The sequence below is a fragment of the Eptatretus burgeri genome, chromosome 2 (genome assembly GCF_056783735.1).
Source record: "Eptatretus burgeri isolate ZD-2024b chromosome 2, Ebu_testis_v1, whole genome shotgun sequence".
NCBI classification, from domain to species: domain Eukaryota; kingdom Metazoa; phylum Chordata; class Myxini; order Myxiniformes; family Myxinidae; genus Eptatretus; species Eptatretus burgeri.
In genome coordinates, this window is record NC_140962.1 from 150,889,264 (window position 1) to 150,904,357 (window position 15,094).

A 15,094-nucleotide genomic window follows, 5' to 3' on the forward strand; every position below is an offset into this window, starting at 1 on the left:
CGATGTGGAAGTCAAAGTCATGGCCCTGGCGTGCGGCCTACTCGACTTGGCAGCCAATTAGAGAGTTATCATTTTTTTCCTAAAGTCAGTTTTGGCTCATGTAACAGATGCTCTTTTAAGACGAGGTTGTGCATGGAAAAATGATTTTATCCCCGATCATGTTATCGGTCTCGGCAAATTTGCATACCTTTGCCATGATGCGTAGCTTGTTCAAGTACATTTCGAATGACTGACCTTCATACTCGGCGAATTCCCAGAACTTGAATCGCTGATGGACAAGTTTCCTCCTCTGGTTGCAGTACATGTCGCACGCCTGTTTGATGGTTTCAAATATCTTTGAAGTAACTGCTGACTTGAATGGGAGATTCTCGTATATGTCCACAGCACCGGGCCCAGTGAAGTTAAACAAGATGGCGACCTTTTGGCTGTCAGTCGTCGACTCGAGGCCAGCAGCCTCAATATACCAGTCAACATCCTTACTCCAGCATTGCCAGTTCTCCGCTACATTCCCATCTAGCCTGAGATGACCAAACGGCTTAAATTCCATCATCGCAGATGAAAAAAATTCCCTAATCTTTGACTTCATGTCATGGCGATGGACATGATTGGATTCACATTTCCAGGACAAACTGCCAGATTTATTAGCGCATGTGCACAACACGTACAAGACAGATGAACACAACTAACCAATGGAGGAAGCATATCATTCACCAATATCATTACACATTGTGCACTGTGACCAAGGAGGAGAGGAGATTGGGACCATACTCTGTGCAGAGCGTTGGTGCTGCCTAAGCAGTCTCCTTGGCTATTGGGCACAATCCTGGATGGGTCGCCACTCCAACACAGTATACCAGCATGCTGACACTCATTTTGCCAACCTCAGAAGGATGACAGGCCGAGTTAACCCCACCTGGTATTAATTCAACAGCTGAGTGGGATTTGAACTTAGGACCCTCACATCCTAAGACCACCACCCTCACCCTTAAGCCAACATCAGGTCTACTATAATTGTGTGGCCAAGGTTAATACTATTAAATGCATAAATGTGGCCTCGTTTGCACAGCCATCATGGGATCCCAAGATCCTGAGTTCAAATCCCACTTTGCTGTTGAATTAATACGAGGTGGGGTTTACTTTGCCTGTCATCCTTCTGAGGTCGGCAAAATGAGTACCAGCTTGCTGGTGTCCTACGTCAAAGTTGCGAACCATCCAGGATTTTACCCAATGGCCTAGGAGATGGCTTAGGCAGCACCAATGCTTTTCACAGAGTATGGTTCCAATGGGTTGATGGGTGGATGGATCATGTGCTGTCGCCGAATTCATACCAATTCTGTGCACTGTGACTGAGGATGCTAATATTGTGCACTGTTGCCTAATTTAAGACTGCCATCGTGCACTGTAGCCGGGGTTGATGCTAATATTATCCGCAATGGCCTAGTCACTGCTATTGAGCACTGCCACTTAATTTATCATTGTCTTTTCTATTGTATGTGCCCAGGATCAAATTGATTGTGCGTGGATATCACAACCTAATTTGATCTGTGCTTGAACTCTCTAAAATCATCCATTCTGTACTGATGGACTATTGCCTCGTGTATCCTTGATCTTGTGCACCAAGACCTGGATTAACTCTGACTTAATTTCACCATACCTTAGGTTAGCTTAGTCTTGCACAGCATGGCCTGTTTTTAACTAAGGTTTGTGCACGCCGACCTTCGGAATCCCTCACCTTCTCCACCATGCCCTTATTTAACCACTTTCTTGAACACCACCAGCTAATTTGTCCTGTATTCACGCATCCTGACCTAATTTAATTCATGCCATCATGTGTTTTAATATGTGCTCATTCCTCATGACCGATTTTCAGTGCGTGCTTCATTCGATCGTTTATACGTCCATCACGACCGAATTTACCTTTTCCTTCCACACCATGATTCAAGGATATTGTTTGTTATCCTTGCAGCACGTCGTTCAGTGCATGTTCGTCGCCATCAAGACCATTGGAAACATCGTCATCATCATGCTGCTTCTGCAGTTCATATTCTCCTGCATCGGGGTTCAACTCTTCAAGGTAACTCGGAGCGACACGGTGCAAATGGCAGTGCAGGTCGCACGTGCAAATCTATGCGGCACGACTGGAGACATGACCGCCACTCTGCTTCGGTTCCACTTTATTTCGAATTGCTTGAAGCTTTTCTTGTTTTTTTTTTTTTCATTCGAAATGTGATTAATGCTCAATGATTACATGGCAAGAGCGTCACAAACGGTAAGTGTTCCAAGAGCTTTTAGCTGTGAATGGTGAGGACGTGTTCAAATAATACCAAGGACACTGTAGGTGATGGTCCGTGCAAAGCTGCTACACCGAATGTCTGGGAATAGCTAATTGATAGTCGGCCACAACACTCCAGTTGATTCCTGCAGTTTCCCTTAGGCTTTCATTACACGGCCTCTGGAATGCCTTGCGCCATACCATCGAAGCCCACACGGCAAAAAAAAAAAACCAGCACGAGCATCAATGTATCGAGGAAATGGGTCAACGGTTCCTTGTGGGACGTGCCACTTCAGTTCTCCTTTTCAATCAAATTAAAAAGGAACCTGAACATTTCACAAATCTGACAAGAAAACAAGACGATGTCGTTTTTCACCTCTGGCTGAAGCCAGATGCTTTTACGATATAATGAAGGAAAATAAGGAACACAGCAACAAGGCAATCATAACTTGGTCATTTATTTCATTTAATGCGCAGTCGAGGCCATTCTGCTCTCTCCGTGGAACATTATGTACGTCGGATTTGTGACGAGCGTGAACGGATATCTCCAGATTGCCCCGTAACTACCTGAAACACTGCGGTGAAATTGCTATACTTCCACACTCCTGCTTTGTCTTCGATAGATTGCCCAATCATCCGGTCGCCCTCTTTGTAGGTAAGTGTTTCCACCAAGTCTTGTTACGTGAAAAAAAAAAAACACAAAATAAGCGAAAGCACAGATATGGATGGGTTAAAAGGTTTTAAAAATGTCTCTAGACAATGCTTTCGAAAGAGTCTCAAACTCCTATCGTAATAAGCAATAGCAAACCTTCTAATCTTCCTTTTTCTCTTCTGTTTACTTCGATAAGGCTGAAATGCCACCCCCTCCCCATTACCCACAATGTTGTTATCGAAGAATGTGCATACGCTGAGCCCAGTGCGATGTCGTCTCGGTGTTGCTAGCTAGCATTCCGAATTTTGCTGTTTTTTTATTTTTATTTTTTGTCCTTCAATCATATCCTTCTTTTTGTCACTCTCTTTTTCAATGTTTTTTTGGACCAGGGGAAGTTCTACGCCTGCAGCGATGTGTCCAAAGGGACTGTCGAGGAGTGCAAGTAAGTTGCAAAGCAAGCGTTCTGTGTCGCACAATCATTGCAATAAACTCCGGGTGGGTTTATAAATTGTTGGGTCAAGTGCAAGACTCACAGCTTGGCTTATCATCCCACGTGTCCTTGGATTAAAATCCGAGGAATATAGATAGCTTCACTGCTACCACCAACATATCTACGAGTAGTGACCCTTAGAGACATTTCTGTTCACTGCGTTACATTGCATTCTAGTCAACCTGGAATCGTACACAATGAAGCCTCACTTGGGAGGTGCGTTTATCTGTAGCCAGTTGCTTCCCCGATGAGCAAAATCCCTGTGGACAGCTTATAACCATAACACATGTTCGTACGTGCATGCTGAATATGTAAGGCCCTCGTGTCAGGTGACCGATGAAGCTTGAAAGCCGGAGCCGTCAGTGCTCTCGAATGGAAACCGAGTTCGGTGAACTACAGCTAAGCCAGGATGATAATTCACAAATTGATCAACAAGGGAAACTCCTCTCAAATGCCTCCTCAGCTCTGGTGTGTGTGTGTACGTTCCTGCAGGGGGCAGTTCATCACGTACCGTGACTTCCCCGTCATCCGAGATCGGGTCTGGGAGAACAGCGACTTCAACTTTGACAACGTCTTCGGAGCCATGATGACGCTCTTCACCATCTCGACCTTCGAGGGCTGGCCTGAGTGAGTGACCATAGCTTGTCATCAAACTGGTCGCAGAGACTTTATTACTGGAGAAAATTTTCAGAGCAAGTCGCAGACGAGTGTCGGAGCGAGTGCCCATGACACGGATAGTTTGACAAGCATTTTTGGGGGAGATGCTTCTCTATTTCGTGTTTGGCACACCCTTTTTTTTTTGAATTTTTGATTGTAATACACAAAAGGAATTTGCCCTCGAGATTGAACCCAACATAATCAAATTGCATTGAGTATAAATGCACGGCAGAGCAGTCTCGGTGAAGAATGGAATTGCTTTCGGGCTGTGCGCAGGCTGCAGGGCAAATGCCTTTTGTACATTATGGTCCCGGCTATCTGGAAGTGTCCTTACTAGGTTCGAGTTAGCACCTACAGTTATCGATCAAAAGTAAGAGGAAGATTTCATTTCGAGCCCACTGGCAGTGCGATGCCTGTTGTCGGATAAAATCCGGTATTCTGGTGAAGCGCTGTCTGGCAAATTTTCCCAAATTGCCAGAATTTCTTCTTTTCTCTTTCCTCCCAAATTGCCGGAAAATGAAACGGCAATTATTAATATTTTTCCCCAAAATTATTTTGATGCGATAATAGCCACCGATGGTTCTAACCCCTCTCAGTGCATTCCATTGATTGTCATCGTGCTGCGTTAAGTAATTGCATTAGGTTTCCAAACTGTAGGTTTTCCGATGGGAGGTCGGACATTGAGGGTCAGCACTTCTTGAGAGCACTGCAGGTTGGTTGTGAATCATCACCCGTGGCCTTTCCTTTACATTGCTTTTGTACTCGGAGCATTGTCATCGTGCTTGGTGCTTTCTGCCCGTGGAAATACTGTTCAACGTCGCTGTTAACTCGTGGTGGTTCAAGTTTATTGCTTTTTCTGAAAGATAAGATTGTGGATATCTCTAAATGATGGTGTGTTCCATGTTAGACCACTGTATATCAATGCAGCACGAAGCTGGTGAGTGACAGAGATGACATCTGTGGTGAACACCTTTCTACCTGAGCTGTTCTTCCTCCCTAGGTTACTATACAAAGCAATAGACTCAAGTGAGGAAGGAAGAGGCCCAATCTACAATAACCGCATTGAGGTGGCAATCTTCTTCATCATCTACATCATCATCATCGCCTTCTTCATGATGAATATTTTTGTTGGTTTCGTCATCATTACCTTCCGGGAGCAGGGAGAGGGCGAGTACAAGAACTGTGAGCTGGACAAGAATGAGGTTTGTCTGACGACTCCTTTTTACACACCATTCCTTTTGGATGTTCGGTTGTCGTCACGTGTCATTTGGTGTTCGCACAGGCACTAACATCGGCCCCTAAGAGGTCGTCGTAGTTCATAACACCTTTGCATGACTGCATTGGTACCAGTCTCAAGTCCAGCCACAAGGCCACAACTGATAATGAAAGATTTGAGAGTTTGAGATTAAGTTTGGCATTTGTAAGTTTGATAGTTGTCTTCATCATAAACTGGTACCTTATTCATTAAACAACAGTATGAAGAAGAACAATAAGAAGGAGCATCAGAGCATAATTTACGCAAGGCCCTTGCACCCGTGTCGATAAAGGCACAGGCACACCTGCTCAAAGAGTGCTTCATTGGATCGTAGCCATGGAGGCTCCGAGGGGACCAAACATGCGTCTCAAGATTGTCAGAGTGCTTCACGCATTGGAGGATCACACGAAATACCAGAGAGGATTGTGAATGACAAATCGGGGACAAACAAACATCAAACAAACATCATCAAACATCAAAAACTAAAGGAAGGAATGGGAAGTTTGCTTTGCATTGTAGAGAAGGTCTTTCATCAGCACGATGAAATCCCATTGGCCTTCATTATACCACGAAGGTTATCCTCAGGCTACGCAGCGTCGGTTTGAATTAATAATCCCAGTGGGGGGCCTTTGCTTAAACAACTGTTGATGCCTTCGTATAATCTTAGTAGCCCAGACCTCAGGGCAGGAGGGTCAAAGTGGTGCATATGTCATTGTCACGCACGGGCAGTAATATTTTGTGTGGACATATTGTCCTCCTGTCGATTCCCTGCTCCTGGCAATGTAAACATCCTGGCATTATTATTAATGGTGAAGGGCAGGGATGTCCGGAAGGGTAAATAAATATTTCAGCTTATCAGTGATGCAAAATTGTAAGTGCCCTTAGCTCACGGAAGGCAAGGTTAGAATCCGAAGGTCTTTTTAAATACTTTTGTGCACCAGCCTTTCTTTGCATCTTGCAATCCCAACCACTCTTTTTTTTTCTTTTTTCCCAAAGATCAAACAAAGAGGAATGATAAAGAATCTGGAGTGGATTTATAGAGAGTTTGGAGAGGAATTATAGGGTATTTGGAGTGGAATTACAGGGTGTTTGGAATGGAATTAGAAGGAATTTGGAGTGGAATTATAAGGAATTTGGAGTGGAATTAGAGGGAGTTTGGAGTGGAATTGAAGGGAGTTTGGAGTGGAATTATAGGCAATTTGGAGTGGAATTATAGGGAGTTTGAAGTGAATTTTAAGGAATTTGGAGTGGAATTAGAGGGAGTTTGGAGTGGAATTATAGGGTATTTGGAGTGATATTATAGGGTGTTTGGAGTGGAATTATATGGTGTTTGGAGGGGAATTATAAGGAGTTTGGAGTGGAATTATAGGGAGTTTGGAGTGGAATTATATGGAGTTTGGAGTGGAATTATAGGGTGTTTGGAATGGAATTATTGGGAGTTTGGAGTGGAATTCAAGGGTGTTTGGAGTGGAATTCAAGGGTGTTTGGAGTGGAATTCGAGGGCGTTTGGAGTGGAATTATCGGCTGTTTGGAGTGGTATTATCGGGTGTTTGGAATGGAATTATGGGGTGTTTGGAGTGGAATTATGGGGTGTTTCGAGTGGAATTATAGGGTGTTTGGAGTGGAATTATGGCGTGTTTCGAGTGGAATTATAGGGTGTTTGGAGTGGAATTATGGGGTGTTTCGTGTGGAATTATAGGGTGTTTGGAGTGGAATTATGGGGTGTTTTGAGTGGAATTATAGGGTGTTTGGAGTGGAATTATGGGGTGTTTCGAGTGGCATTGTGGGGTGTTTGGAGTGGCATTGTGGGGTGTTTGGAGTGGAATTATGGGGTGTTTGGAGGGGAATTATAGGGTGTTTGGAGTGGAATTATGGGGTGTTTCGAGTGGCATTGTGGGGTGTTTGGAGTGGAATTATGGGGTGTTTGGAGGGGAATTATAGGGTGTTTGGAGTGGAATTATGGGGTGTTTCGAGTGGCATTGTGGGATGTTTGGAGTGGAATTATGGGGTGTTTTGAGTGGAATTATAGGTTGTTTGGAGTGGAATTATAGGTTGTTTGGAGTGGAATTATAGGGTGTTTGGAGTGGAATTATAGGGTGTTTGGAGGGGAATTATAGGGTATTTGGAGTTGAATTATAGGGTGTTTGGAGTGGAATTATAAGGTGTTTGGAGTGGAATTGTAGGGAGTTTGGAGTGAAGTGGAATGATAGTGTGGAGTGGAGTGGAATTATAGAGAGAGTGGAGTGGAATTATAGAGAGAGTGGAGTGGAATTAAAGAGAGAGTGGAGTGGAATTATAGAGAGAGTGGAGTGGAATTATAGAGAGAGCGGAGTGGAATTATAGAGAGAGCAGAGTGGAATTATAGAGAGAGCGGAGTGGAATTAAAGAGAGAGTGGAGTGGAATTATAGAGAGTGGAGTGGAGTGGAATTAAAGAGAGAGTGGAGTGGAATTATAGAGAGTGGAGTGGAGTGGAATTATAGAGAGTGGAGTGGAGTGGAATTTTAGATAGGGTGGAGTGGAATTATAGAGAGTGGAGTGGAGTGGAATTTTAGATAGGGTGGAGTGGAATTTTAGATAGGCGGAGTGGAGTTATAGAGAGAGCAAAGTGGAGTTATAGAGAGAGTGCAGTGGAGTTATAGAGAGAGTGCAGTGGAGTTATAGAGAGTGGAGTGGAGTTATAGAGAGAGTGGAGTGATAGAGAGAGTGGAGTGGAGTTATAGAGAGAGCGGGGTGGATTATAGAGAGAGCGGGGTGGAATTGTACAGAGTATGGAGTCTCACTGCAGGGATTCTGTGACTCATTGAAGGGAGTCTGTGGTCTAATTGTAAGGAGTCTGGTGTCTAATTGTAAGGAGTCTGGTGTCTAATTGTAAGCAATCTGGGGTCTAATTTTAGGGAGTCTGTAGTCTATTTGTGAGGAGTCTGTGGTCTCATTTTAAAGTGTTGTGTCTTATTGTAAGGAATCTGCATTCTCATTGTGTGGAATTTGTGGTCTAATTGTTGGGAGTCTGGGGTCTAAGTGTGGGTGGGGAGGGGTGGGGGTGGGGGGTTGGTGCACCAGTTGCAGAGCAATCAGATCAAAAAAAAATCCTTTTGTAGAGGAAGAGGAAGAAGAGATCGTGGTGGAGAAGAAGAAAAACATGTAGCATTCATGAAGGAGATACAAGGGATGAATTGCATTCTTAAAATGATCTTTTTTTAAGAAGATGTGCTTATAATTAATGAGGAATTCAGTTTCGAGAAAAGAGGGGGGATGTAGAACTAGAAGTAGAAGGGAAACAAGGAGAAAAAAAAAATGAGAATCCAAAACCATGATCTCATCTGCACTCACTAACCCTCCCCCCCCCCAAGTCCCACCTCCCCCCTCCTAAATTTCCAGTTTTCTTTCCTGAGAGTTTCCTTCTGTATCCATCTTGTCCACCCCTCGTACATGTATCCTCTCCTGCCCCTCCCCTCATTTGTCCTTATTCCATTGATTGTCCAAGTCTGCCTCTATCTTGGCCTTCTACTGTGCTGTTGGTGTCCCCCCCCCCATTCCCATTGGGACCATACTCTGCACAGAGTGTTGGTGTTGCCGAAGCAGTCTCCTTGGCTATTGGCTACAATCCTAGATGGGTCGCCACTCCGACGCAGGATACTCGAATGACTCAATCATCCCAGCAAGCTGGTACTCATTTTGCCGATCTCGGAAGGATGGCAGGCCGAGTCAACCCCCTGGTGAAGTAATTCAGCGGGAAACGAGGCTTGAACTCAGGACCCTAGGATCCCAAGCCACCATCCTAACCACTGAGCCAACACCCCCCACTCTACTGTTTTGTCCTGTTTCATCCTGATCCATTCAGTGTACTAGTACTAGCTCTTCCACGAGCCTTGATGATGTATACAAATATGAAAGGCCAGTTCATTAATGAACAATCCTCATATTGCATGAGCTACGAGGATAATATTTTGTTTTTCGAAATACCCTGAGTACACCCTGACCGAACCCACAGACCTGCAGACTGTTCAAATTGTGATGACAGACATCCCTTTTTGTTTGCAGCGGCTGTGTGTGGAATACGCCTTGAACGCGTACCCCATCCGGCGCTTCATCCCCACGAACCCGTACCGTTACTACATCTGGTACATCGTCAACTCACCCTTCTTCGAATTCCTCATGTTTGCTCTGATCATCCTGAACTCCATCTGCCTTGGCTCTCAGGTAAGCAGAGGAAGGAGACGCAGGGAGAGGACATTGGGATAACCTCACTTTTCATGGATATTTGTAGAACCAAAAGCAAACATCATAAACACCCTAAAGCATCTTCCGAGACAACTCCTCTGATTGCAGAAAAAACTTTACTCAACATTGAGGGACGTTTGGAAAGGTAATTCACGCAAGCGCTCCATCAATGACAATCCTGAATTACCTCTCACCATTACAGAGTTAAAATCACCCAGTAGTTAAAATAGAACACTAAAATTGGGCTCTTTTGTTGGAAATTTGCAACCGAACCCCCCCTCACCCCCAAAAATAATAATAATAGGGCGACATTTTCCATCAACCGAAGCCCTCCTTCGCCTCGTATGTTAAATTTTCGGCTGAATGCGACGAGACGGGAAAATTTGCACCTTCCGACTACATGTGAAGCTACCGGGCACGCATCGTCCATTTAAAAAACATGCTTTTGACCAATTACCAAAATGACTACCGAAGAGTGCACGTAAGTGCTCTCATTATGTTCATCAGCGGACGCTTTCACATTGACAGAGTCTCGTTGAACTGAATGGAACTTGATGGAACAGACTCTTTCAGAATAAAAATAATGATGAAAGTAGCCAAGATATTGTAATCCATCATTGGCAACTTTCCTTCTTTGAGCTCATTTTGAGTAAATGTCAGCGGTGCGTATCTCGGTGTGCCCATACCTCATCTGTCCGCCTTTGTATAGTCGATCCCTCTCGATCGGATAACCTCAACCTGATGCTCTTCTTCAAAGGTTATTGAAGGATGTCTGTCCCGTCGACTTCCATGTCTGTCAATGTGAAAGATTGTTCTTTTTCATATCTTTTATTTTACTCCACATGTGCTATACCTTGATTAAAAAAAAATATACAAAAAAAATTCCCAATTTTCTGTCTGGTTGAAAAGTGCCTTGAAGCCATCACCTCGAGGGGTCCGCTAGATTCTTGTATTGTTATTTTGATTCTTTTTCTCTTCCTTTTTTTTTTCTTTTCCTACTTTACCAACCATTGGGTTTCCTTGGCCATGAGAACGTGTTATTACAGGGTGGAAAGGAGGGTAACTACTCCGGATCCGATCCGATCTCCCACCGAAGAATCCATGGGGAGCCTCATCAAATTGCCAGTTATACATGACGAATGGTTCTAATGAAGCTAGGTTGCCAACTCTACACTTGGACCTTGGCCAGGCTGTCCTCCGACCAAGGATTTTTATGCTTTATCTCCACCCACTTGTTCCGAACAATCTCAGGCTGGGGTTGTCTGTACTCACCGGAATCACAAACCAATTCTGAACCTGCAGGTCGTCCTGGACCAATGCATTGTTTGGTTCTAGCTCAAACTAATTTAGAACTTGCTGGTAGAGACGTGGCATGATATCCAGTAGTCAGTGCTCACGCATTAAATGTCCAGCTTTCTGGCTGGATATATTGTTGTGCATCCGATGGAAAGCATACTCCACCACCCACTTCCTTACTGGTACATCACTAGGGATTATGTAATTTTAACTTCTCCTCCTGCAATAGAACTGCGGATCGAATAGCTGAGAGTACATCACATCATGTGCGTAGTTGTGAACGATGTATAACACAGCATCCAGGTATAGGTTAGAATCCCAAGGCCTCTCATTGATTTTGAGGAAAATATATTGACCTTGGTGTAATGGTTCGAGCATCAGCTCCGAGTGTTGGGGGTCAGTGGCTCAAACCCCCTGCCGAGTCATTCCAAAGACTTTTACAATGTTACGTTCTGCTTCCTTACTCGACGTTCAGAAGTTAAAAGGTTAAGAGCACAGACAATCCCCACGGGTTGGCATCCATGGCGATGAGGAAATTCCTCCTTATGAAATGTCCTTACTGAGTGCAGTGTAAAAGGCAGTTCCGTTGTTGTGATGTCTCTGGTACCCAGAGTGCCCTGGGAAGTAGCGGCACTTTCCCCAAGCTCAGTGGTTGGATTTGTCTCACCTAACAGTTTGTGTGTGTGTGTGTGTGTGTGTGTTTTCTATAAGGAGCCTCTTGTTCTTGTGTATGGCAGCTTAGCTGCAGGGTAGCTATCCCTTTATTGGGGTGTGGCTATGCTGCTGATGCTGTGCCCCTATACCAGTACACTAGTACTCATTTCACCAACCGAGGAAGGATGACAGGCTGAGGCAACCCCACCTGATGTTAATTCAGCAGCCAACAAGGCTCAAACTCTGGACCTTAAGATCCCAAGCCAGCCACCCTAACCACTAAGCCACAGTAACACGAGGCTCATGAGGAGCCTGAGATACTGTAAGAAAAACAATAATTGTGCATTTCCACTTCAATCCCCTCCGCAGCACTATCGCCAGTCCGCCGAGTTCACCGCGGCCATGGACGTCATGAATGACATCTTTACGATCTGTTTCACGGTTGAGATGGTGTTGAAGGTCATTGCACTCACACTGCGGGTGAGTGAGAACGCATTGTTGCCGCTGCCCAATGACACACACACACACACACACACACACACACACACACACACACACACACACACACACACACACACACACACACACACACACACACACACACACACACACACACCATGTATCTTCACAAATGAGATATTAACTTCTTTGACTTTTCCATTTCAGGGCTACTTTGGTGATCCCTGGAACGTCTTTGATTTCCTCATCGTCATCGGCAGCTTGGTGGATGTTGCTCTGAGCAGGGTTGTAAGTAAACAGAGGATGGACATTCATTCAATCTCGGCCTCATAACCTCAGAACTCATTTGGTGGATAAACACCTTCGGGTACATTTATGTCTCATCACTTCAGCATGCTCTGATGTATAATTCCGGAATGAAAAAGAAAAGTGTAATTTAACTGATTTTCCACTTGAGTACTCTTTGATATTCTGATGACATTTCAAAAGTGGCTTTTACTTCCTGGTACCTTCAACATCAATGATCTTTCTGACAACTTTCTCTGAAATTATCACCAACTTTATTATTATCCTTATATATTCACTTAATTACTTATTTAGTAACTATTTTTTTTAAACAAGAGTCCTCTCCAAGAATGTTCTTCTTAATGAGACTCCATAATATGAAGATTATTTTTCAACTTCAACTTGGCCTCACCTGCCGTTCTCCCGACAGCAAGCCCGCCCGGCTCCCGGTGAGGACAGCTCTCGTATCTCCATCACTTTCTTCCGACTCTTCCGAGTGATGCGCCTGGTGAAACTGCTGGCGCGCGGTGAGGGCATCCGCATGCTCCTCTGGACCTTCGTCAAGTCTTTCCAAGTGAGTCCCTTGTGGTGCAGGATGTCAGTTGTTTTCCATTGTTTATTGCCTTCAGCAAGCCTGTTTCACTGGACCCCAGCAATGGCTGGAGTGTTACATCGTCCACAGACTATGAACGACCATATAGATGGGATGAAGAGTTGCACTGGGCAGTGCACTGGTTAAAGGGATAGGATGACATTTTGATGTCGATTATGACCTATTATGTATAAGCAGGACTAGTATTACTAATCTGCTTACTCAGCTGAAGGGTGTCATGACCCTTTTGGACTTTGTTCCCTTCGGACAGGGGTAACATGAGGTTAGGGCAGGAATTTTGGAATTTATTTGGCCATGCTGCCAAAGATTGCACAGCTACTCTTCGTGAAGGACACTGTAGGATCTTTTAATGTCAACCAACTATTGCTGGCAGCCGGGACGCCTGCTTAACATCCATCCGAGGGATGGCACACACATTGATAAATCACTCTGCCTCTTGCCTGATGACAGTTTATATCTGGGTATGGATTCAAACCCAGGCTAGACAGCTTTGAGGCCATCCTGCCAGCCCACATATGTGGTGGAGAGCTCAAAATATCGCTTCAAGTAAAACCGAAATGGATTTTGTGCAATACTCATGAGAAATTTTGAATGGTGACCTCACTGGTGCCGCTAGAGTGACGACCACCAACTCATGCCGGCAGATGGGACACCCAGTTTAACGTCCGTTCGAGGTGTCTCACCCTGCCTCTGAAGCACCAGGATGACAGTTTATAGCTCGGCCGGGATTCAAACCTAGGCTAGACAGCTCAAAGCTGGCGAGTGAACAAACACCGAGGCTATCCTGGCAGCCTGAAAATGGCGTTCAACAGTTAACATCGTGGTGCTTCACATGCTTGAAAGAAACCTGTGAGACAAACCTCGAGGATGCAGGTTTTCAAGCTGAAATACACTGAAATAATTCTCGGTTGAGACACCGCTGATGTCATGCCTCGCAACGTTTGATGCTACCGCTATTTCCATCACACTTGGCATCGAGGTATTGAGACCAAAGGTAAGCATTCGCTTCAGGTGTCCTTCCCATTCATTAATAAAACGCAGCGTTACACATCCTGGGTGAAACGTCTCCATCAAATTTGGCTTTTCCTCCGGATAAAAATTCCCGAGGAAATCGGACATGTTCGGAAAAATGTTTCTTTGCTATCTTTGGCCCATGCATGGCCCATCGATTAGGCCTTCGTGGCAACACACAAACGTCGCCTTTTGAAACTTGCATTCGTCGGATTTGTATTTGATGCCAAGCCCGACCGGTTGCAACTTTTCTCTGCTCATGAATGCATTCTGACACATTTAAAATGACTCGCTTGGCATTCTGCCTCGGGAAGAATCATTTCATCTTCGCGTGAAGCAAAGCGTTCCACCGCAATGGACCGTCCATTTTGTTCTGCGGGGGAGGCTTGTTTTCTGTAGATTGTCTTATTGAATTAGATACCTCGTCCGGAGCAACACATCTCGTCTGCCGCTCAATGTCGCACGCGTCGAAACTTGTGAATGCTTGCGTCGCATCGCCGTATGTTGCCTACTCCGTTGTACGGCATTCTTTACTCTTCCATTCTCCTTCCTCACCGCAGGCCCTCCCGTACGTTGCATTACTCATCGTGATGCTGTTCTTCATTTACGCGGTCATCGGAATGCAGGTAACTCACTCGGCGATGAAATTGATATTCTGGCACCACATTTCATGACAGTTCTATTTCTTTGAACGTCTGTGTGCGTTTTATAAACGATACAAGCAATCCTTTGGATCGGATATTTTCACAGATGTTTGGGAAAATAGCGCCTCTGGATAAGATGCAAATCAACAGGAACAACAACTTCCAAACATTCCCTCAGGCTGTGCTGGTGCTCTTCAGGTAGGCCTCGGCCGATCCGATGGTGGCGAGGCCACAAGGCTTTGCTTCGATTTTTTGGTCTCTACTGGAAGGATGTGTTGATGAACTGTGAAGCATGTTGAGGATGACTTTTTTTCAGTGTGAAATGTTATTTTCACTCCTTTGTAGCGAAGATGTCGTGGGATTAATTTTGTTCTGTGATGTCTCGGTAACGAGCCCCATCACAGGAAGTCTAGTCACCATTGCGAGTGGTGTGCCTGCCCCGCCAGGTGTGCGACTGGGGAAGCATGGCACGAGATAATGCTCGCATGCCTGCCTGGACGACGCTGCGCAGATGCAACGGACGTGCTTCCTGGACAGGAATACACCTGTGGCACAAACTTCGCTTACTTTTACTTCCTCAGCTT

General features: G+C 44.9%; 1 protein-coding gene across 4 annotated transcripts in view; it reads left to right on the forward strand.

Moving 5' to 3' along the window:
* Positions 1-15,094, forward strand: part of LOC147033546 (voltage-dependent L-type calcium channel subunit alpha-1S-like) — a 224,001-nt gene that overhangs the window by 79,562 nt on the left and 129,345 nt on the right. For all 4 annotated transcript variants that reach the window (XM_085854944.1, XM_085854955.1, XM_085854926.1 and 1 more), the window contains exons 22-32: positions 1,967-2,074; positions 3,314-3,366; positions 3,907-4,041; positions 5,072-5,273; positions 9,369-9,527; positions 11,868-11,978; positions 12,165-12,245; positions 12,673-12,816; positions 14,427-14,492; positions 14,617-14,708; positions 14,957-15,094. The exon at positions 14,957-15,094 is cut by the window's right edge and continues 22 nt beyond it. In XM_085854944.1, coding sequence (XP_085711070.1) covers positions 1,967-2,074; positions 3,314-3,366; positions 3,907-4,041; positions 5,072-5,273; positions 9,369-9,527; positions 11,868-11,978; positions 12,165-12,245; positions 12,673-12,816; positions 14,427-14,492; positions 14,617-14,708; positions 14,957-15,094 — 1,289 coding nt within the window. The remainder of the gene's footprint in view (positions 1-1,966; positions 2,075-3,313; positions 3,367-3,906; positions 4,042-5,071; positions 5,274-9,368; positions 9,528-11,867; positions 11,979-12,164; positions 12,246-12,672; positions 12,817-14,426; positions 14,493-14,616; positions 14,709-14,956) is intronic.